The sequence below is a fragment of the Mytilus californianus genome, unplaced genomic scaffold, assembly GCF_021869535.1.
Source record: "Mytilus californianus isolate M0D057914Y unplaced genomic scaffold, xbMytCali1.0.p SCAF_4, whole genome shotgun sequence".
NCBI classification, from domain to species: domain Eukaryota; kingdom Metazoa; phylum Mollusca; class Bivalvia; order Mytilida; family Mytilidae; genus Mytilus; species Mytilus californianus.
Window position 1 is genome coordinate 86,519,547 of NW_026262690.1, and position 25,788 is coordinate 86,545,334.

The 25,788-nt window shown below is 33.7% G+C and overlaps 1 protein-coding gene across 1 annotated transcript in view; it reads left to right on the top strand.

Moving 5' to 3' along the window:
- The window catches only part of LOC127738812 (interferon-induced protein 44-like), a 52,518-nt gene extending 33,983 nt beyond the window's left edge, over window positions 1-18,535 (top strand). Inside the window, exons 3-7 of the mRNA XM_052250202.1 lie at window positions 7,962-8,029; window positions 9,208-9,405; window positions 14,476-14,622; window positions 16,359-16,530; window positions 17,988-18,535. Of these exons, the coding sequence (XP_052106162.1) occupies window positions 7,962-8,029; window positions 9,208-9,405; window positions 14,476-14,622; window positions 16,359-16,530; window positions 17,988-18,298 (896 nt within the window). The 3' untranslated portion in view covers window positions 18,299-18,535. The remainder of the gene's footprint in view (window positions 1-7,961; window positions 8,030-9,207; window positions 9,406-14,475; window positions 14,623-16,358; window positions 16,531-17,987) is intronic.
- Window positions 18,536-25,788: the final 7,253 nt, after the last annotated feature.

Genomic DNA, 25,788 nt, shown 5'->3' on the forward strand with positions numbered 1-25,788 from the left:
ACTGTGTGTTGGGGAAAATCTATTGACTGGGTGCTGAGAAAAATCTATAGACTGGGTGTTGAGAAAAATCTACTGAATGGGTGTTGATGAAAAATCTATTGACTGGGTGTTGAGAAAAATCTACTGACAGGGTGTTGAGAAAATCTATTGACTGGGTGTTGAGAAAAATCTATCGACTGGGTGTTGAGAAAAATCTACTGACTGGGTGTTGAGAAAAATCTAATGCAGGGTATGAACTGGGTGTTGAGAAAAATCTATTGACTGGGTGTTGAGAAAATCTACTGACTGGGTGTTGAGAAAAATCTACTGACTGGGTGTTGAGAAAAATCTACTGCAGGGTATGGACTGGGTGTTGAGAAAAATCTATTGACTGGGTGTTGAGAAAAATCTACTGACTGGGTGTTGAGAAAAATCTACTGACTGGGTGTTGAGAAAAATCTATTGACTGGGTGTTGAGAAAAATCTACTGACTGTGTGTTGAGAAAAATCTACTGACTGAGTGTTGAGAAAAATCTATTGACTGGGTGTTGAGAAAAATCTATTGACTGGGTGTTGAGAAAAATCTATTGACTGGGTGTTGAGAAAAATCTACTGACTGGGTGTTGAGAAAAATCTATTGACTGGGTGTTGAGAAAAATCTACCTACTGGGTGTTGAGAAAAATCTACTGACTGAGTGTTGAGAAAAATCTACTGACTGGGCGTTGAGAAAAATCAATTGACGGGTGTTGAGAAAATTTTACTGACTGGGTGTTGTGAAAGGAGTTTGTAAAGATAACTATGACAAAGAATTTTTTATAGATTTAACCTACATTATATACAAATGTTGAACTATTTTTAGGATTTTGATTCATTAATACCTGGCAAATATAACAATTAATTTTTTTGTCGATTTTCAGCAGGAGTTTACCAAAATCTGTGACGAAGGCCATTTACTTGTTCCTTGGCATTCAATGACGATTTTTACTAATACAAAGTTTTTTCTGGAAACTAATAGTAGGTGGAAGCAAAACTGTAAAGCAAAAATAATCAGCAAAATAAGATCTATGAATGAGTCTTCGACTCTTTATATGAGTTACTGCCCCTTTATGACGACAAAGGGGTTTTTTCCGTTTTTGGTGGAAACTATAGTAGATAGAGCAAAACGAGACCTATATCTACAAAAAGTCTATTCGATTGAAATTTTCAATTATACCACGCAGGTGAGCGATACAGGTTCCGTGGAGCCTGTCTTGTAGTTTTCTGTAATGCCGCAACATATCGATAAGTTATTTGGTATATAGTCATGTCATAAGAAATTGTAGATTTAGTTTGATTTTTCGCTCTGGTCGAACACATTTTTAGGAGGACTGGGCCTTGGACAAAGTGAATTGTTTCAAAATATTTATTTTCCACACTTTTTTCTGTAATTACTGAATTAGATATTTAGTATAAAGATCGTACAAGTTTAACCTTCCTAAAAAGGTATGAGAGAAATTTATGTATTACTGAAAAATTATTACACCAGGGTTTTCGATATCACAAACTAGTCAAAACATTAACTAAATTTTATCATCGGTATAAGGACATCATTCGTAAATATAGCTCAACATGCAGACTTCTTATACGTTCAGGTATTTCACATCCAATTTTTTATGGAAATATTCTTTATAAAGCACAAAAATGTCAGTATTCACCTCTGAAACTAACAAAACCTTTAAATAGACTTATTAAGAAGGGATATAGTTACGATACTGTTGTCAGGTCATTAAAGATTGCATATTTTGGCGTTAATATTGATTCACTTATAGGGTCTTTGCATCGGCACTAAACACATTCATTTAAAAACCAGTTGTTGGCATGACACGGGTTATGTTCTTCTCATATATGTTATGATGGTATGATACTAAACCCCTAACGGGAAGGATTGTGCCTGATATTCATATGATGAAGACATAATCTTTCAATAGTTTAATTGAAGTCTGGAGCTGGCATGTCAGTTAACTGCTAGTAGTCTGTTGTTATTTATGTATTATTGTCATTTTGTTTATTTTCTTTGGTTACATCTTCTGACATCAGACTCGGACTTCTCTTGAACTGAATTTTAATGTGCGTATTGTTATGCGTTTACTTTTCTACATTGGCTAGAGGTATAGGGGGAGGGTTGAGATCTCATAAACATGTTTAACCCCGCCGCATTTTTGCGCCTGTCCCAAGTCAGGAGCCTCTAGCCTTTGTTAGTCTTGTATTATTTTTAATTTTAGTTTCTTGTGTACAATTTGGAGTTTAGTATGGCGTTCATTATCACTGAACTAGTATATATATTTGTTTAGGGGCCAGCTGAAGGACGCCTCCGGGTGCGGGAATTTCTCGCTGCATTGAAGACCTGTTGGTGGCCTTCTGCTGTTGTCTGTTCTGTGGTCGGGTTGTTGTCTCTTTGACACATTCCCCATTTCCATTCTCAATTTTATGAGTGCTTCGCAGTATCATTCATTTACGTCAGCTTTTGTTTTTATGATTGCTTTTAGAGGAAAGCCAGTTTTTATTTGTAGTTCATATGTATTGATTGATTTTTTTCCTTTTTGGATACTTTTACTTAAGTTTCAGTTTTATTAGTAAAATGTGAAATCACAAAAAGTGCGACCTAACACGGAACAGGCACGCGAAGAAAAAAATGAGCGCCGTGCGTTTTAAGGGTCACGAAGGAAGGACTGAGAAATATCGAACGCCACAGCTGTCTTATGCGGAACTCTGATATTACTTTATGTTGTTTTATTATTACTTGATGATATTTTGTCTTTACTTAATATGGTTTTGACATTACATAATGATGTTTTGATATAACTCAATATGGAATAGTCATTACTTAATGATATTTCGATATTACAAGATATGGTTTCGTATTGACTTGATATAGTTTTGTCATTACTCAATATGGTTTTGTCATTACTCGATGTGGTTTCACCATTATTTAATGTGGTTGTGTCATTAGTCAATGTGGTTTTAACATTACTTGATGTGAATGTGACTTAACGTTATGTAGTTGTTTCATTACACGATGTGGTTTTGTTATTTTGTAATGATGATTTGCCTATTCTTTATATGGTTTTAACATTACGTAATGATGTTTCAAAATTTGACGATTTTACACTACATGATGTGTTTGTTCATGATTATTTGATGTGGTCATGTCATTCTTTGATGTGGTTATCCCATTACTTAATGAGGTAAAATCACGTGACCAATTCGGAAAAAAATATGTTCTATTTTTAAACAGATTTCAATATATCATTTGTTTAATGTGCTTTGGATGAGTATCGCTATCCATTGAGTTAAAGTTCAAATTAAAGTTCGAGTGGTTGTTCAGAGTTATTTGGTATGAAAAAGGGGAACGGCAGACAATAATAAGAAAAAAAGTATTAAAAAGTTTACAGAATTTTGGACATAATTGGGATATCCCTAAACCACTTGGTCTTGTTGTTTTTATCCTAAGTTCTCAAACGGAAGCAGTATTTTTGTAATAAATTTGTAAAATATTTCACAGAATCTTGTGTCTCGCCTGATATTGCTGCTGTAAGTGTAAAAGCGTCATGTCGATCGGCTGTACATTTATCTATACATTTATCGGTAAAAAAAAAATTTAAAAAAAAATGTTTTTCTGTAGATGCTTATTTCTTGAAATTGAGGAATAACTCCTATACAAGTTTTAAAACACTTCATGGAGGTTTACAAATTTATCATGTCAAAACAGTTTAATTCGATTTTATTTAACTAAAACAAAACTGTATGGTTTTCAACAATAAGCAAAACATATACCCTATAGTAAGCTATAAAAGGTCCCGAAATGAAAAATGTAAAAAACTAGAAACCTAACGATCTATAGATAGATAGATAGATAGATAGATGGATAGATACTTTATTCTCTAAAAACTAATTACAAGTTTTCAGAGAAACATACAATATAAATAAAGATACAATAGTTGAGGTAAACAAATACAGTATGATATTCTAAAAGTACAAAGGTTAAACTCAATAGAAATTAAAAAAAAATGGAGATGGAGACGCCGACGCCACTATCGACGACGAAATATAGGTTTGTTGTGTCTCACTGCCGCTACATTGATGCCGCAGGCTCGACACAAATCAAAAGACTTGAACTTTATTGTTAAATGAAACACTTCAAATCAACTCACACTAAAGTTTCAGGGAAACGGGGGGAGGGGGCTCGGACTTAGCGACAAAGCATAAATACTATAAAATAAGAATTCTCCGATTTTTTTTCAGCGAACTTATATGAATATCAATCTTTAAATTTATTTGTAATCAATTGAATTCCCTGATCTACCTCGCACTAATTGAAAAATAAAATTTTTGGAATATCTGTTTCACATGTGACGACGGGCATGTTCCAGTGGTCGTAACCATAATACCGTCATCTTCTCCTTGAATGTGAACTATCAAATAAAACCAAATCACTGGGTTTGTACTTTCTCGAATAACACGACGGGTGCCTTTCTGGAGCATCCGAGATCACCCCGATGGATTTCTATTACCCAGTCATACCGATCTATTGAGTCAGTTAAATGAAACTGTTTTGCATGCCACCGCAACTGAAAGTTGGGGGGCATATTGTTTTACCCCTGTCCGTCCGTCCGTCTGTCCGTCCCATTATGGATACTAATATATAGTTATTTCGCATAACTCCTCCTACAGTTTGAATCCTAGTAAGTTTTCTCTTTACTGTCTGTTTGTACATATATTGAAGGTGTGCATGTGGTAAGGGTTTAATGTTAATTAATGTTTGCTCTTTTGGGAGATAGTTGAACTTTTTTTTGTAATTTTTTGGGAAATTTACTTGCATAAGAAGAGCGTTTCCAGATAACTCCTCCTACAGTTTGAATGCTAGGAAGTTTTCACTCTGCTGGCTATTTGTACAATTATTGAAGGTGTGCATGTGGTCAGGGTTTTTATTTTTATTATCTTTTGCTCTTTTGGGAGATAATTGAACTTTTTTTTGTCATTTTTGGGGTATAAGCGGTGAATTTAAATGAGTTGAGTGCGGGGGCATCACTTTGTCTAGTTTACATTTTTTCTCGTTTTGTGCTGTTACACAACTGTAACAGTCCGATGTAAGGTTTGGATTTAGCGCTCACATACATGGTAAACTCCGCCACGTGCACTTTCTTTATGTACCTGCCCCAAGTCAGGAGCATGAAGTTCAATATTGTTGTCGTTGTATAAATGTGTGTCATTTTTTTGTAGATTGTTTAAATATAAATAAGACCGTTTGTTTTGTCGTTTGAATTTTTTCACATGGTGCATGGTGGCCTTTTGTAGCTGAATATACGGTGTGTTGAAGGCTGTACGGTTACCTATATATGATTTCTTACACCCACTGCATTTAAACTCTGGTGGATAGTTGTCTCATTGTCAATCACCCTACATCTAACTTTATTTCAACTTCTATGTTGCGTTTTGTATACTGTAACATTGTTTATCTTTTGTACGCATACCCAGGAGCCCTCTTTTCGGAAGCCCGAGCAAAAGTCCTTGTTCCAGGATAGAAAATTTAATTACGAACTCATATAAGATAGCTCGAATTTCAAGTCAAAATCTTAATTAATCTGAATGAGACTTAAATTCGAATCTTACTCAAACTCAAAAAGTGACTCAAATTTAATGTTGTAACTAGAACTCTACCTTTAAATGTGACTCAAACTCGAAGTCCAACTCGAAACTCAATGCTAACTAAAACTTTTAATTCTAATAATGATTTGAATTCGAAATCGAAGACTAACTCAAAGTATAACTCAAACAGTAACCCGAACTTTAATTTGAACTAAAATTCGATGGATGGCCACACTAATCCAAGGCACATACAACATGGAAATCTATCTAAAAATATAACAGGTTTTTCCGAATTGGTCACGTGATTTTAACTCATCAAGTAATGGGATAACCACATACAAGAATGGCAGGACCACATCAAATAATGAAACAAACACATCATGTAGTGTAAAATCATTAATTTTGAAACATCATTACGTAATGTTAAAACCATATAAAGAATAGGCAAATCATCATTACAAAATTACAAAATAACAAAACCACATCATGTAATGAAACAACTACATAACGTTAAGTCACATTCACATCAAGTAATGTTAAAACCACATTGACTAATGACACAACCACATTAAATAATGGTGAAACCACATCGAGTAATGACAAAACCATATTGAGTAATGACAAAACTATATCAAGTCAATACGAAACCATATCTTGTAGTATCGAGATATCATTAAGTAATGACTATTCCATATTGAGTTATATCAAAACATCATTACGTAATGTCAAAACCATATTTAGTAAAGACAAAATATCATCAAGTTATAATAAAACAACATAAAGTAATATCAGAGTTCCACATAAGACAGCTGTGGCGTTCCATAGAGAAAGGAAATATAACATAAGATAGTTTAGAACATAAAAAAAAATATTCATTTGACTAAAAAGGTTTTATTCGGATCTCGGATTAGATTGAAACGATTCTGAAATACTTTTACTATAATGAATTAAATTGTTTCATGTTGAAGTCAATCCATACCATCGATTTTATTGCCATATAAACAGTTACTGTGCATAGCGAGAGTTACACATACATTGATGCTTTAAATTTTCACATACAGTATTGACGTGCGTGTCGTTTTGTTGTATTTTTTTAAATGAAATTAACGTTCTAGACCCTTACTTTCTTAATTGTATAATATCATTTCTTTAACAAATCAATATCTTATAATTACATATCGGTCAGCACTGAGTAAACGCATTGGTGAACAGAGCTATTCATATCCCATTTCTTATAATAGTTTTGTAAATTAATGACTGGTGATACATGATCTTACTAACATCATTCATAGGAAATAATGTGAAAAACGAATCGTGTATTATGATGATTTAGCAAAGAGAATACGTAATGTATCAGTTTTGATTGATTGATTGATTGATTGTTGGTGTTTAACGCCACTTACAGCACGCTTGGCTATATCGTGGCTGCAATTATTATTGGCGGAGGAAGCCGGAGAGCCCCGAGAGACCACCGACCTATGGCAGGGAAACTTGCAATCCTAGTCCATTAAGATCGGAGTCGAACGCAACTGCTTACATGTGGGGTTCGAACTAGTCCAAATGATTTTGACGTCTTGACGTAGGAAGGCGTCACAGCAAAAAAATAAAAAAGCCTTTTAAGACGTCATTATTATTTAGACTAGGTTCGAAATACAACCTCAATGTTGACAGGCTTTTGATACTGTAGATGATCTACTTAGGCCACTCGACCATCTAGGCCCTTATCAGTTTTGACTATCAGCTTATCCAACAGTGTGTATCCGACGCGATACTATTGCAATACATTCATCAATCTGGTCTGGTTAACCCATACTGATCCGGATTCTGATCTTCTATGTATAATTTCATCTCCTGTACGAAACGTATTATAGATTCTATCTATAACTCATTCAAGCCAATAGAATCTACATCATTAAGCAACCAATCAGCACTTACTTTTGTTAAGTAATAGTTCCAAGATGGCGGGTATATCGTCTGAAACAAATAGCTTCGCACAATGCAGACTTAGGTAGAATTTCGTTTCGGGTAAGTATTTTTTGCGGAAATTTGTCGCAATGGGATTTTTTTTCTATAAATGCCCGAAGGGCGCAAGAAATTTGAGCTGAATCATAAGCGTCGCCATGGTATCATTTTGGCTAAATATTTTGGAATCAAGTTTACATTTAGGCTTCTAAAAACAATAAACTGTTTTTACCTGTTATGAAATAATGCATTAGTTAGAAATGTATACTCTTGACGCACAACTGGATCCAAATTAGTAGGTAAAAAGCAAATACAACCATTCAATAAATAATCAAACGAAGAAGCAAACCATGTTGATTTTAAATTAGATTGTATAAATCATATTTACTCTCAGTTTCAGATAAACCCACCAATGCACCTCTTGAAGCACCATGGAGAAACACTCCTCAGTGGAATACAGAGGTAGAACAGTTCTTAGTTTTAGCCCATCTTTCCTCCATTTGAAGGCTATCCCTTAGAAACCCGTATCCCTAATTAAACCAACTTAGCTGAGATTTACATAGTTGTCAGGTCTCCTCTACAAAGACACGCATCTCATGGTGATGAAATGAAAAGTTCGCCTTCGAATTCGAAACAAAATCTGATGTAAAAGTTTTAAAAGATAAATTTATTTCACAAAGAAGTATTCAACCTTCTTTACGTTGAACATAATGTAAAGAGTTAACACTCAAAACAAGACACAGCATACAGTTTAATTTGTGAATTAGAAGAAGACATGACACCCAAGGTCGAAGCTCCTGTTGAGTATTTGTCCTGATAATTAGTTTCTTTTGCATTTCATGGATGGAATATTATATTCATTTACTTAAAAACATATGCAGCTTTTAAATTGATATGGAATGAGGACTTATTCGTACTATTATCCATGTAAAAGTTCCTAAAATGTTTAAAATATCATGGAACTTCCATTGCATTTTCTGTCAAGATAATATATTTTTAAAGGAGTAGGGGCATTAAGGTCAGGTTTTGGCCCAAGAAAATAAAATGTTTGACAACTATACCAAATTGGCATATAATGTTAAAAAATGCAAAGAGTCAAGAAATATAAATGAAAAACATAAGATTTTTTATCTGATGACATCACAATTACGTCATAATATGTACCGTTTTCATGAAAATGACGAAAAATACAGAATTTAAGCAGTTTTCCATCATTATTTCCATTGGGGAAACATTGTGCGCAGCCACGAAACAACAAAATAATTTAAGAGAAGCTTTATTATAACTAATGACATAATCTCACCAAATATAAAGTTGTTTCTTGGACGTGCACATACTTTGCCAATCTAAAATATACTTAAAATTTGATGAAAAACAAGGAAAATCGAGAAATTTTACAAAATATAAGAATTCGCAATGGTTTGTTACCACGGTTACTCGTTAAATGTCAAATTTGTTTTTATTTTCTGAATACCTGGTACCTTAGTCTAGTTAGAACAAATTTAAGAATATGTAGGATAACTTTTAAATTTGCAGTAATAGTTGGGCCAAATAAGGGCCTTATTGCCCCTACTCCTTTAGACGGTATTGCATTGTTATATACGATCAATAATATACTGCAACTTATTATTTTATATCAGTTATTTGAAGCACTGAAAGAAAAGATAGATAAGTACACACCTTTGAAGGAATTGAAAGTTCCACAAGCACGGGTTTTGTTGATCGGACAAGTAGGAGCTGGGAAGACTAGTTTTTTTAATACCATAAACTCTGTTTTCCGAGGGTATATAACTAGACAGGCATGTAGTGGTAATGCAGAGCATAGCTTAACAACTGTGGTGAGTATATGATAAAGGGTAAATTTATATTATCTTAATACTATTTTTTTTAGTCCAGTTACTAGTAACTAAGAAAGTTTCTAATTGTACACTTTGGATCTATTTGAATGTTAGGTACCGTCCTTTTTATTCATAAATCTGCTTCTTTTTATTTAGATCCCTGTCTTCCTGTATGTATACTTGCATGGTTTAGGCTATTCGTCTTTTAGCTATTAAAGCTCTTTTTTTTTCCATTTCTAAACTTTTAGTCCCAGCGTTTTTAAGAAAGTCTATAATTGGACGCAATTGTAACATTTTTTTTCCTTTTTAAAGGAATTCTGAAAAACTTACATTGCAGGAAATTGTAATAAGTGTTTCATAGGAAAATAAAAAAGAACCTGTGTAAGCAACTAAAGGTTACTCTTTTAAAAGGAAATTTATATCCTTCGTGGAGAGACGAAAGTAACCAAAGGGATAATCAAAAGTCGAAAACCAACTGACAATGCCATGGCAAAAAACGAAAAACGACCAACAGATATAGAAAACTAGGGATTGGGCAACACGAACCCCACCATAAAGCCAGGGGTGATCCAAGTGCTCCGGAAAGGTTACGAAATCCTGCTCCACATGTGACACCCGTCGTGGTAAAGTATATGTTCAATTAATGTATATATATATATAAATACAAACATGTCTAAATTAAAAACAACGTTCAAACCTATGATTGTGTTGGATAAAAACCGCAATTTTTATACGTGTGTTTGCAAAACAAATTTCTTGGTAGAGGGGTCTAAATACAGCACAAACAACATTTTTCAAAAGACCAAAAAAGTGAAAAAGTCTATTTTAACAAAACGCATTTGACTAGCAGGTCGAACAACAGATGTTCTTAAACCCTGCTGACTGCCATGGCGATTGCCAAATAAACGGATCACCAGATGTAACACAATGGATCTTAATTATTAATTTAATACCAAACAGAAAACAATAAACTTGAGGAAAAGATAGTATACCGCAAACATGAGGTGCAAAAATTTATACACCATATCCGGATTTCGACAATTAATGTCTCTTCAGTGATGTTGTTAGGAATCGAAACGGTATTTGGAAGGCCATATAATTTACCTCAATTTAGGATTGACTCTTGAATTTTGAAGAGTCGAAATAGGATGAACACAACATTTTCCAAAAGACCAAAAAAGTGAAAAAATATATTTTAACAAAACGCATTTAAATAGAAGGTCGAACAACGGATGGTCTTAAAAATAGTTTGAAAGGGGCCTAGATAAATGTAAGTATACTTATATTGTTTACATATGTATTCTCATTGTTCGACCTCATGATGTACTGAATTCAACAATTAAACTTAGAATCAAAAGCTTTAGAGAAAAACACATTTTCTCTCCTAGACTTTAGAACCCCTGCATGATTTACACCAACAACAACGATCTCGCTTTGAGACTTTGGTTGAAATAAAAGAATACAAACGGTTACATCGATCGTTTGATCTGTATGAATAGGAAGTTTCTGTAATTTGATTTTATTTGCCCACGGACAACAAAGGTTTGAATTTCAACTTTCCCTTGACCTAAATCAACTTGCCACGGGTGACGGGGAAAGGGGAATTCTAGAACACTGGGTGTGTTATATATGTCATGATGCTGGTTCTATAATCATTCTTTCAGAACTGAAACGATAAATGAAAAGCAGCAGAAAATATTCATAATGGGAAAATGTGAGGGCGAGTTAATTTTTTAGCTTTGGTCAAGCTACGTGTAAGGTTCGAATCCAAATGACAAAATCAACCTATCCATTGGCAAACATTTAGAGACTTACGTAATGAGGGGATTGAATTGGTAAGAAAATCAAAAGAACAATATAAACAAAAACTTACGCGCGTCTGGCGTACCAAATCATAAGCTTTGTATCTTTGATAAGCTTTACAACCACTCGGTTGATGCCACTGCCGGTAGACGTTTCGTTCCGAGGGTATGAGCAGCCTAGTTGTTAACATTTTTGTGCTGACATGAAATGTCATTGATATGTTCCTTTTCTGTAAATTTACTGTTTATAGAATGTTAAGATATTCAAAACACTGAGATTTTCTACCCCAGGTACAGATTGCTTTAGACCGTATAAGGCACAACTTTTGGAATATTTGGTTATTAATGCTCTTAAAGTTCGTTATTCGATCTGGATTTGCAACAGTTTTTATACGCCCGTCAAATTTTTGACGGGACGTATTATGGTATACAAATGTCCGGCGTCCGTCCGTCTGTCCGTCCGTCTGTCTGTCCGTCTGTCTGTCCGTTCGTCTGTCCGTCTGTCTGTCCGGCGTAAACATGTCGCACCGTGACTTGAGAATGACTTATCCAAATTTCATGAAACTTAAAATAGTTGTTTCTTATGATGGTCAAACGATCTGTATACTTTTTGGTGAAAATAAGATTAAAACTTTTTGAGTTACGGGACTTAGTAACTAAAACAGGTGTGTGTTCTTGTTTTTTTCACATGTCGCGCCGTATCTCAAAAACAATTTATGATTATTGCTTAAAACTTTACACACTTCTTAGTTATATTAATCTTAAGATCTGTATACTTTTTGGTGATGATTCAAAATTTTATTTTAGAGATATTGAGTATTTTGTTAAAAAAGTGGGAGGGGTTTTTCACATGTCGCGCCGTATCTCAAAAACAGTTTTTGATTATTGCTTAAAACTTTACACACTTCTTAGTTATATTAACCTTAAGATCTGTATACATTTTGGTTTTGATTCAAAATTTTATTTTTGAGTTATTGAGTATTTTGTAAAAAAAGGGGGAGGGGTTTTTCACATGTCGCGCCGTATCTCAAAAACGATTTATGATTTTTGCTTAAAATTTTACAAACTTCTTAGTTATATTAATCTAAAGATCTGTATACTTTTGGGTTTTGATTCAAAATTTTATTTTTGAGATATTGTTTTTTTTTTTTTTTTTTTAAAGGGGGGTTTTCACATGTCGCGCCGTATCTCAAAAACGATTTATGATTATTGCTTAAAATTTTACACACTTCTTAGTTATATTAATCTAAAGATCTGTATACTTTTTGGTTTTGATTCAAAATTTTATTTTAGAGATATTGAGTTTTTTGTAAAAAAAAAAGGGGGGTTTTCGCATGTCACGCCGTATGTCAGAAACTATTTATGCTTATTGCATAAAAATTTTCACACAAGACGACGGGCGTATCATGCGCTCATGGCGCAGCTGTTTATTATCTTAGTCTTATGTAGAAACGCGCGTCTACTGTACCAAATTATAAACCTGGTATCGTTGATGAGTTTTTACAACCACTTCGGCGATGCCACTGCTTGTGGACGTTACGTTCCCGAGGGTATCATCAGCCAAGTAGCCATCACAGTCGTGTTGACATGAAATATCATTTTTTTCATTTTCTGTAATTTACTGTTTATATAAATGTTGAAATGTCCAACATGCTAAGGTTTTTCTACCACCAGGTATAGATTGCCATAGTCGTATTTGGCACAACTTTCAAACTTTTTGGTTATTAATGCTCTCTAACTTCGTAATTTGGCTTTGCAACAGTTTTGATTCGAGCGCAACTGGTGAGACGTAGAGGAAAGGCGCGTCTAGCGAACTACACTATTAAACCCGGTATCTCTGATGAGTTTTTTTAACCACTGAGTCGATGTCAATACTGGTAGACGTTTCGTCCCGGAGGGTATCACCAGCCCAGTAGTCAGCACCTTTGCTGACATGAAAACATGAGATATCAATGATGTTCATTTTCTGTAAAATTACTGCTTATAAAATTTTAAAATATTCAAAACGGTAACGTTTTTCTAACCCCAGGTATAAATTGCCTAATCAATATATGGCACAACTTGTCGGAATTTTCGATTTGATTTGAGTGCCACTGATCTGTCTTATTGAAACTAAACTCGCGTCTGGCTGACCAAATTATTAGCTTGGTATCTTTGATGAATTTTTACAATTACAAGGTCGATGACACTGATGGTAGACGTTTCTTCGAGGATGGTATCACCAGCCCAGTAGTCAGCACAAAATATCATTGACATGATCATTTTCCCATAAATTTACGGATTATGAAATGTTAGAACATTCAAAACGATAAGGGTTTTCTATCCCCAGGTATAGATTGACTGAGCCGTATTTGGCATTTTTTTTCTCGGAATTTTCGGTTATTAATGCTCTTTAACTTTTTTATTTGGTTTGGTTTTGCAACAGGTTTGATTCGAGCGCCACTGATGAGTCTTGTGTAGACGAAACGCGCGTCTGGCGTACAAAATTATAAGCCTAGTATCTCTTACTTGATGTTATTTGATAATCTAGCTTATGTATAAATAAATATTGTTTGAGAAAAACATCCGTATGTTTTAATACTTTTCAAAAGTATACAACTGCAATGTTATGGAGAATGGGTTTTGCAGTGAATAATTTTATGGTAAACGATATTTTTATTATAGCCAATTTCCTCTCAATATTTTACTTTACTTACGTGGAATACGAAAGTTGGCGAATACTAGTAATTGAGTATATAAGAGTCTAAATGATACATTTTTTTCAACAATTTACTATATGCTCTTAGAATGAAAATGTTATTCAGTTCTGCACATAGCTGTTGAAGATAATTTTGATTAAATATTGCAAATTTATATATTTTTGTGAAATTAAGATACTATGGGTGAAATAAAAAACCACAAACAGAAGCTTTGGTTATTTATTCTTTTTTTATCATTAAATCATACGTATTTATAGTTTGACTACAAAAAGACCTAGTGTGAAATACCTTAAAGGAAATTAGCCCTTAAACATAAAGCTATAAAGACCCCAGCATGATAAAATGTGAAACAATGCAAACGAGTAAAACCAATGGCTTATTAAAAGTTTATCAGACTGAATACAGATAGAAACTTATCGGAAACAATTTTAGCTTTCTGAAAACAATGTTGACCAACTTTTATTGTAAATGACATATTAAAGTACGTTGCAGTGATGTATATCAGCTTTAGCATTCAATTCTGTTTAATGGATTCCCTTTAACAAATAATGCTATATGATTTTTTACAGTACCGAATGTACCAAATCAGAAATAGTGTTTCCGGGAAACCATTGAATTTTAGACTACACGATACTAGAGGACTTGAAGCTGACCAGGGAATGGATGCTCATGGAATGTCCTATCTTCTTGACGGCAATTTACCTGATCGATTCCAGGTACACTTACTTATAGTAGTACATGAACACGAATATTTGAAATTAAAGTGAATTTGAAGAATAGTGACTATAAACCCTAGGATCAGTTAAAATAATACAGCGGAAAATCCTAAGCAATCATAGGTTTGTTCTATTTTCCTTGGAAATTTCAACCAAAAAATTGGAGAACTGGATCTTCCTCCACTAAACTGAATATCCAAACTACGTAATTGTAAAAAAAAACCGTTTTTATTACCAGGACTGCTAAATATCTACGAAATCTCTTTCCGAGTTATATGCATATAATTTTATCTGCCATCAAAGCCGGTCTTCAGAGTTACAGTGAAACTCCCTGCTCTATTGGTGGTGTATTTTCCTCGATATTAATACAAACGAACGACTTCTAACTGGAATCTATGACAGCCATGATAACTTAAACTGTCAATTATCTACTTCCTTATTCTCAGCTGTAACATACCCTTCGCCCAATTGGCATTGAGTTTAAATATCTCAACTAAAGACATTACGCCTGTACATGTTCACTCTATTCTGGCTTCAATGACAGTGGTGTGCTCCTTACATAAAAGACACTCAACTAGAGGTTTGAGGAAGAACGACTGAAATTGACAATACATAAGTTTTAGTAATACGGTCACAATCACGAGTTGGTTGACCGACACGATGTGTCTGTGTCTCACTCACTATCTGTGTGGTCTTGGATACATTAGTCTAATAATCTGTATTTTTTTCCGAAAGTGTCTTTTTCGTGATTGCGACATCACGACTGAGTGTAGATTCACAAGGCGGGTGATGCATACATAGTTGGAAGGGCTTATTCTGTCGCACAAAATGCCTCGCTCTATTTGGGATTCATGCGATTCCCTTGGTTTTTGTCTATAGACTTGATTTGTATCTTCTTAATCGACTTGGACTTGTGTGATTTGAACATCGATAAATTTCTGCTGTCTAAAATACAGATGATGTCCTGTCACTACATAATACAAAGTCAGGGGTAACAACTGATTATGTTGAACTATCCTTCCCAAGATACCACAGATAAGTTAAGTTGGCCTCATATCTTGACCTTTATCAAGAAATTGACATCGAGTGTCGGTTGAGAACAAAACTTTACGATAAACGATATAATTTAGGTTTTCAGAACTTCCAATTTCTATGTAGCTATATTTCAGAGTTTGTATTTCCTATCATAACTTCCCCGAAAGAGAGTTGCTGCTTACAAGGAAGTGGTAATCCCTTCCAAAGTTTTACGGGCGTCATCATGAGTCATGCTTACAAAATAATAAGCCTGGTATCTTTGATGATTTTTTTTACAGATTTCCATGGATATGTTCAAATTGTAGTAGTCTGTCCGCTTTTGTTCGATTGTTACATCACTGAATGAGACCATCCACCAAATTTGTACTTGCCATACGCAAAATGACGGGTGTCACATGTTGAGCACGATCTGCTTACCCTACTTAAGTAGCTGAGATCCCCCGGTTTTTAGTGGTGTTCGTGTTGCACTGTTTCCTATGTAGTTTTTTGTAGACTGTTGTAGGCTTTTCTTCGTTTTTCGGTTTCGTCATGGTATTGTAGGTTTCTACTCATCTTATGAATTCGATTGTCCCTTTGGTATTCTCCGCCTTATTTTTAATTGAAGAAAACTGCCACATAGATGATTTTTAGATTAAAATTACCAAAGAAAAATAATGACGTGGTTGGGAGAGGTATTAAGCAAAAGTATATTTTCATTATAGTTTAATCCATCGGCACCAGTTACACCTGACATAACGGGATTTGTTGCCATCCCACAGTTAGCAGATAAGATACACTGTGTTGTATTTGTCATAGATGGCAGCACAGTAGACGTAATGCCGGAAAAGGTGATAGAAAAGATGAAAGGTTTTCAGATTCACATGAACCAAAGAGGTAAACAAATATATATTTAGTACATAATGAAAAAATCAAAGTCCAATTAAGAGATGCATTGATTCCAAGAATTTCACTGAATCTGATACTAGTATTGAAGATTTTGTATCCTATATCAAACAAATCAATATAAATTTTGAGACTTATGCTAGTGTGCGGTATCAATTTTACTGCACCCGATGCGCATGTCTCCTCAGTGATGCTCGAGGCCAAAATGCTTCAAAGTCCTAAAACGTTGAAGAGCTGATAAAACCAAAAAGGACCAAAGTAAAGCCAACCCCGGGCAGAGAATCGGAGCTATGCACGAGAAGGATACATTCCTTAATTTAAAATAATTTCGAAATTTTAACACAAAATTCAGGCAAAACAATGTCCGTATCACTGGGCTAGTGATATCCTGGGGGACTTTTTGTAATAACTTTGCGAATACATGTATTTCTGAAAAAGTTGTTCTCGTTTTTTATCCGTGTGGACGAAACGCGCGTTTGGTATACTAAATCATAAGCCTGGTATCTTTAATGTTTTTTATATAACGGATTTGAACGTATTTGAATAGTAATTTTTTCATGGACAATAATTCTAAGTGGGGCTATTTTTGCAATTTTTGCAGTTTTGCACAACATACAAGTAGTTTGAAGCCCTAGTACAAATTTGTGAGACGAATTCAAAACCAACTACGGATAATGATGATTGATAGTCCAATGTTTTATGAACATCTGAAGTATTTTATTTTACAGATTTGTATATATATAATACTTGTGCATTATCCGAAAATATAAAAAACAAATGAATTAGCTTTAGAAACAAAAAGAAAACCGAGGCCCTCCGATGTTTTCTCCTGTTTTTTTTTTTTTTTTATTTTCCGACAATCTTGTACAAATAAATTATAAATTTTCCGAAAATGTACATAAATTGTTTTTACCTTGCACTTTGATATTGACGATTTACATTTATTAGTTTTATCTCCACCGTTGGTTACTGTTTTTTAGAAATCAAATTGGCTTATACGCGCAACACGAAGAGGACCCTCAAATTAGTGACGTAAACAGTAATATGAACATTGCCGTTCGCCCAATTTTGGAGCAGGATAACAGGACAAAGTACAAATAAACAATAAATCATTTGCATACAATTGTTGGTTGATTGCAGCAAGAGAAAATGATTTTCAGGGGGTCAAAAAAGTGTCCTTATCATACCTTGTCCTTTGTTGAGTTTTATACTTGCTTCTAAATCGACGGAAACAATTATTAAGCAAAATCAAATTAGAAAGATGAGAAGGTATGTAAATAAAGTGGCCTAAATAAACAGAGTAAAATAACCTAACAGTCCATGGTCAATTTTGCCTAACCTAACTGAATTTATAAAAAAAAAGTGCAAACTTTATTGGTTAGAAGTATGATAGTTGTATATATGTGCCTAAAATTAAACACTTCAAAAACATTTATATATTTTTGTAGGCATTCCACAGATTGTATTACTTACTAAAATAGACAAAGTATGTGAGGCTACAAGTGAAGATCTATCACAAATTTTCTTCAGTCCTGTCGTCCAGGAAAGTGTAGATCGAGTTTCTCAGATATTGGGACTACCAAGATCTAACATCTTACCCATTAAGAATTACGAATCAGAAATCGAACTTCATGCAAATGTAAACATTCTGACATTGTTGACCTTGCAGCAAATATTGAATTCAGCTGACGACTATATGTATAATTACCTTGACAAAATTGAAGACGGGAAACTCCAGCAACTGAACATCAGGGAATAACTCAAAACATTTCTGTAACTGAAAGTAATAGATCAGAAAATTTAATCAAACTGTATTGAAATTGAAAAATTACTTTTTACCATTTTTTTTAAATTGCTTATACATCAACCTACACTAGGCTCTTTAATATCTATAAATTAGGAAAGTCAAATGCTAAATTACACATAATGCACAGTTGTCATTGGAACAACTAAAACATTAAGGTTAAGCGGATAATATTAAAGGCAACCTACAAGTTTCTATCTTTTTCTTTCTTCAAGTGGCATTAGCTGTCAAAAAATAAAAACAGCATGTTATGAATTTTATGCGTCCGAAGCTCTTTTCTGGATTTACCTTCATCAGGAACGCTCAAAGCCGAATATTTGAAAGCCAGTGATGTATAAGAAACGAAACAGTTAAAGAGCTGTATGACCAAAAAGGACCTAAAAAAATAGCCAAATCCATCTAAGGTCAACTTTGCCTGAGGTAGTTGAAACCTTAGTTTCTTATAATTTCAATATTTATTTACGGACAATTTTAGAAAGATTTGTTAAACCGAAGTACTGACTACTGAGCTGATGATACCCTCGGGGACTGATAGTCCACCAGCAGAAGTATCGACCCAAATTCATGTTCACCGATTTGACTCAAATTCTCATATTTGATTTATAACATACTTAAACGGTTAAACGTATATCCAAATAATAAAAAGTATAAAAATAAACAATTTACGATGCATGGACTCGATAATAAGTATCATCATTTCTCGGATATTTCAGTCTAGACACCATCTAATTAACCATGGAGGTGACCTCCGAAGACTGCTGACGGTCATATAACCAGATATAAACATAAACATACATATATAGATATAAGAAGATGTGGTATGAGTGCCAATGAGACAACTCTCCATCCAAGTCACAATTTGTAAAAGTAAACCATTATAGGTCAAAGTACGGTCTTCAACACGGAGCCTTGGCTCACACCGAGCAGCAAGCTATAAAGGGCCACAAAAATGACTAGTGTAAAACCATTCAAACGGGAAAACCAACGGTCTAATCTATTTGAAAAACGAGAAACGAGAAACACTTATGAACCACATCAACAAACGACAACTACTGAACATCAGATTCCTGACTTAGGACAGGTATGTAAATAGATAGCGAACACATGCAATTGGATTTTTCTAGGCCTGTTTGATTTCATAATATAGGTAAAACAAAATGTTAATCATCGTTTTTACCTGTATAAGAATGAGTTTTTGTGAATCGAATCAGTCAACAAAATTGTTTACCCTTGTTTCACTTTCAATGTTGACATTCTTTTCCTTTTAATAGCTGAACACGCCTAGTTTATTTGTAAACCATCTCTTGCTAAGGGGTTGAATTTAAAATCACATGAATACGGATTCAATGAGGTCGAATTATTCACTTGCAAGTGAATAATTCATCAGCGATGTTTGTTAGCTTATTCGGACAAAATTGAACCAAACCGGCTGCTAAAAGCGAATTTTTATTACACTATTTCACTTTCATTGATGATTGAACAAAAAAAAACATCATATTCAAAAACTTTTATATCTCGTAGCTAATGTCCCTTTAAATATAACGTATTTGGTTCATTTTCCAGAGACGTGCTTATAATCAGTCAAGAAAGCTTTTTAATGTAGCCCATCAAAAATATATTGTGATGTTCGACATTTTCGGGGGCAAAGATTGAAACAATACCTTTCAAAAAAATTATTCATATATGTGCCCTACAGTATTCTTGAAACTGATGCATGATGAACGTGTGTAAGCAATAGATTAATATTAAACCGTTAAGACTCACCTTTCCTTGATTTTTACAATGGATCCTTTAACTAATAAAATAATATAGTTTCTTTGAAATAGTATATATCGTCGTTAAATTTCTGAACTGTTTTTCAACCATGCATACACGTCAAATAAAGCATCGATATCCAGAGTACGGTGGTTACCTTTTACAAAAAATATGTATTTGGTATGCCGGTGATGTTGTTTAATTTATAGGGTATTTTTTCTTAGCGCTTTATATAACATTTAAGTATGAATGAAAGTAGATTTGGGGTTTGCAGCAACCCAATGAAACAAATAACAATAAAATATCCAGAGGGCAATATAAAGTCTTCAACAATTGACAGCAAGGAGTCTAATTCAAAATAGATAAACTCATCATAGATACCAGGTCAGAATTGGTACGCCAGACTTATCAGTGACTCTGGAATCAAAAAAGTTAAAAAGACTAAAAAAGAACGAAGTCCATAGTTTATAGTCAATAGTAAATTAATTAAATATAAAATATGTATATTCTGATTATCAATTGAATTAAATCATATATAAAACAGATAAAACCAAATATTTACTATGGAAATGTTACGGATGTTAATTCGTGGAAAAATTGCTAATCGAGTACTCATTCGGAAAAATATCTACAAAATGGGAACACCTTTATGCACATTTAACACTATGTAGATCTTTGTCTAATGGAGTCAAATAAGTCACAGAAAATATATTTCATAATCACAGTCACTTGAATTTCTATCCATAAATAATCAAAAAATAAAATCGTATATAGTATTGTTTAGGGCTATACTATATACGATATTTTTTTTAATCTTTTATTGATAGAAGTTCAAGTGACTTGGCCTTAATTAATAGCTCATTTATCCATGTACTATTTCAGTAAACAATAGCCTAATCAATGATTTTATAAACAACTATCAAATATAAACGATTAAAAAAAAAGACCAAACAACAGTTACATTTTGTAATTGTAAAGAAAAGCATAAAACTGGATAGTCGAGTATCATTTTGGTATTTGATACTCGGTATACCGAGCGATATTCGAGTATTTGAGTACTCGTTGACATCCCTGGTAAATTTGAAATAAAACAGTTGACAATGTTTAACTACTTTATCTTGGAAGTGAGAGTTGAGATATAGATTATTTCTAATTGGTAGTAAAACATATTGCACTCTTATATTGTAAATGTTGGACTGTTGGCTTTAGTGGTGTTTCGGAAGGTAAAAAGGATTTTGGACTAATCACAATAGACAAAAACATGACAAAATAAGAGACAATAGTTTTCGACGCAAGTTTTTTATTCGAGGAAATGCTGACCTTACCGGAGCAACTTGGTTTTTGGTCGGGTTCATGTTGTTCAGTTATTAGTCTTCGTTCTATGTAGTGTTTTGTAGACTGTTTGTGTTTTTGTCGTTTTTTATTTTCGTTTTGTGCCATTGCGTTGTCTGTTTACCTTCGACTTATAGATTTTTAAATCCCCTTTAGTGTATGCGCCTCCTTTTTTTAATAACTTTTTGGTTTTATTGTGTTATTGTGTTGTCGTCTTGTTGACGTATATACCACACCTCCTTTCATGCTCAAAGAAGACAAATATCATCTCTTTGACCATACCACACATAAATGCATACCAAAATGTCGGTAATCTTTATTAAAAGATCAAGAGAATCAAAAGAAAGAAGAGAGACTGGCACATAACTTCAAGATTAGCATAAACCTCATTACAGGGACTGGTTCACAACTATTAAAAAAGACTAGCGCGCTACTTATCACAAAGACTAAGCAACAACTTATAAATATGTCCAGTATACAATCTAAACGAATAAACAAAACTTATCACAATGCCTGACATACATCGATTCACAAAAACATTGAAAACTAGTTTAGTCAATACAAATCCCAAACAAGCGGTGTAACTATCGAATTCTTTTATGAATCCATTAACCGTGGAAATTTCAAAATTAATGATTCTAAAAGCATTTAAGATCAACTCGTCTTTAAAAATTGCAGATTACAAGCAAAACGCAATATACACATTCAGTGGTATCTTGCAACATATAGGCAACAAAGTCCCGTTTTTATCGAGTACATACAAGCTGTCAGGTATAACAGCAGGATATAAGATCAAGTCCTTTTATACTGTGATGATCAAGCAAAATAAAATAAACTATTGTTCTTTTGAATTTTCTGTTTGTTTAAATAAAGGTTTAATTCATAGTGCGAAAATTTTACCGACGCCATTAGATTTGGTTGACCGTTATGGAATGTCTGTTTAACAGATGACGACGGATATGTTCCAATTATTGTAACCACAGTCCCGTCATTTTTTCCTCGAATCTGACCCACCGAATTAGACTTATCACTGAGTTTGTACCGAGCACCTGAGATCATCCCCGGTTTTTGGTGGGTTTTTTGTTGCTCAGTCTTGAGTTATCTATGTTGTGTTTTGTGAACTTTTGTTCGTCTGTTGGTCGTTTTTCGTTTCTGCCATGGCATTGTTAGATTGTTTCCGACTTATGAGTTTGAATGTCCCTTTGGTATCTTTCACCTCTCTGTTATAAAACCGTTAACTGTTGTTATTTTAATTGGTTCATGGGAAGGCAGATAAATGACCGTTCGTTGATTAAAACTTACAGTTTATCTCTCAGAGTTTCCATATTATATTGAACCTTTAATGTTTAATGTAATACTTTTTCAGCTATAAATTGTGTTGATTGTTAGAAAACCATTTTGTCTTATCTAATATACATATAAGTGTTAAATAATTAGTCGCAAATCTAGCTAATCATTTAACCCTTAAGTGAATGCTTGCACTGGGTCATGAGTCACCTCATTGGTTGTCGCTCTCTTTAACATTCTTGTCTGATAGGAATATGTTGTCCCTATCTGATCTGCAATCGTTTCCGTTGAATGTGTATTCAACTTGTCTTGATTCGCATCATTGATTTAGTATAAACAATGCGGTGTTGGCCACTTGTTTATCATTTGAAACTGTTCCGTTGCCTCTAGCTTACTTTGATTAAATTCGTTTTTAGCTCACCTGGCCTAAAAGGCCAAGTGACCTTTTCTCGTCACTTGGCGTCCGTCGTCCGTCGTCCGTCGTCGTCGTTAACTTTTACAAAAATCTTCTCCTCTGAAACTACTGGACCAAATTTAACCAAACTTGGCCACAATCATTATGGGGGTATATAGTTTAAAAAATGTGTCCGATGACCCGGCCCGCCAACCAAGATGGCCGCCATGGCTAAAAATAGAACATGGTTAAAATGTAGATTTTGGCATATATCTCTAAACCCAAAGCATTTAGAGCAAATCTGACGGAGTGAAATTGTTCATCAGGTCAAGATCTATCTGCCCTGAAATTTTCAGACAAATCAGACAACCGTTGTTGGGTTGCTGCACCTGAATTGGTAATTTTAAGAAAATTTTGCAGGTTTTGGTTATTATTTTCAATGTTATTATAGATATAGATAAACTGTAAACAGCAATAATGTACAACAAAGTAAGATCTACAAATAAGTCAACATGACCAAAATGGCCAATTGACCCCTTAAGGAGTTATTGCCCTTTATAGTCAATTTTTTGGAAATTTTTGTTATCTTTTACAAAAAACTTCTCTGAAACTACTAAGACAAATTTAACCAAACTTGGCCACAATCATCATTATGGTATCTAATTTAAAAACTGTGTCCGATGACCCCACCTACAAACCAACATGGCCGACATGGCTAAAAATAGAACATAGGGGTAAAATGAATGTTTTGTCTATTAATTTTTGAACCGTTATAAATAGAAAAAATCTGAAAGGAGCAAAAATGTTCAGAATAATGAGCTTTAAAAATTGTCCATATACGTCAGAACTGTTTTAAAAACTTTTCCACGAATCATATCTTTATAATGCAACATAGACAATAACTGAATATCTTACTCCTGAATTTAAAAAAGATTTTTTTTTTTAATTTAGCGGTCTTACAAGGTCTCGAATCCAATGTCAGCAAACAAAAGATAAAAATGAAGGAGAACAATAAAAGCCCAAATTTGATATGCTACAGATTATGATAACGATCAAGACTTATTGAATTATCATGTAACTTGGCTACATATAAAATCACATACAATGTGCAATGATATGTGCCCCGTATGAGCTATGCATCAATTACATTTGAGTGGCGATACGGGGAAACCGTTTAAGTCAATTTGTCACAGAAAATGGATAAAGGTTTTGAATGTTATGGTTATTGTCCGTTGTGCGACGCGTTACGGCGGACATAGAAATACCAGGCATCCATTCGTCCGTCTTGTAAACTCTAGCTCTAACGAGAACAATTCTTTCCAGATTTTGATAAATTCTATATTATAGTTTATATTAGCAATATGCTGAAAAGTTCAAAAATCAGTGCCAAACACCTATTTTCACATAAGTTATGCCCCATGGAAATATTATTTCTGTAGGAAATTGCATTGTAAGCACTCTCAAGTTTACAATTTATTTATATCAAAGTTTATATCAGTAATGTCTCGGACTTTTTCGAAAATCAATGCCGATAAACTATTTTTCAAAGTGTTAATGCTCCTTGTAAATATTAATTATATAACAAATTGCGTTGTACACTTTTTGTAGAATCGCTGTGTAATTTATATTAAAGGTTTATATCAGCAATGTCTGGTACGAGTTTGAAAATCAGCGCTTAACCTTTTTTTCACAGGAGTTAGTTCCTTTAAATTGAAACGGACTTCATTAACTGGTTTGTCTTCCTGACATGACAACTGCTCCACCAGAAGTACGATCGAAATCGATACTACATAAGTTGCAGGGTCATCAAGACGAATTTGTTGACCGATACGATATAATCCTTTCAAAAAGACTAGGTTGTGAATTATTTATCCTCTTGATACCTTATCCTTACCTGCATTGTTATTGCGAACCCAATGAAAGTTTTCCAAAGTGCCATCTCTATCTTGACCAGGTATTTAAACTTTTGTAAGTTCACCTGTCCTATTGAATAAATACAATAGCTATTGTTCTCCATGTAGTTTTTTCACTGGGACCTTTAAATTTCTTCTAAGAGAAATCTATCACTCATTGATTAATTTACCTGAGTAAAAAAAAATCTTGTAAATAGAGGAAAATAGATATAGGAAGATGTAGTATGAGTGCCAATGAGACAACTCTCCATCCAAGTTTTATACTCAAAACTGCATGTGATGTTATATTTATTCATAATATATTTTCAATCGGTTGAATGTAAACAGTGATGCAAAGTTGAAACATTAATAAAATATAAAAAAGAAGATGTGGTGTGATTGCCAATGAGACAACTCTCCACAAGAGACCAAATTAATGTACAATACATGAACGAAAAAAAAATATGTAACACATAAACAAACGACAACCACTGAATTACAGGCTCCTGTCTTGGGACAGGCACATACATACAGAATGTGGCGGGGTTAAACATGTTAGCGTTGATTTATGTTATATTAATAATATATTTTCATTCAGTTTAATACATGTATAAACATTGATTCAATCATAAAAAGTTGATTTCTGACAAAACTTTCAACATTGTTCCTTTTAAAAAAAAATTTGTTTGACATGAATAAAAAGTTGAAAATTATGATGTTCAAATTAAGATCTTCATAAATGTATTCTATAACTAGACAAAAAAAAATCAAATTTCAATAGTAAC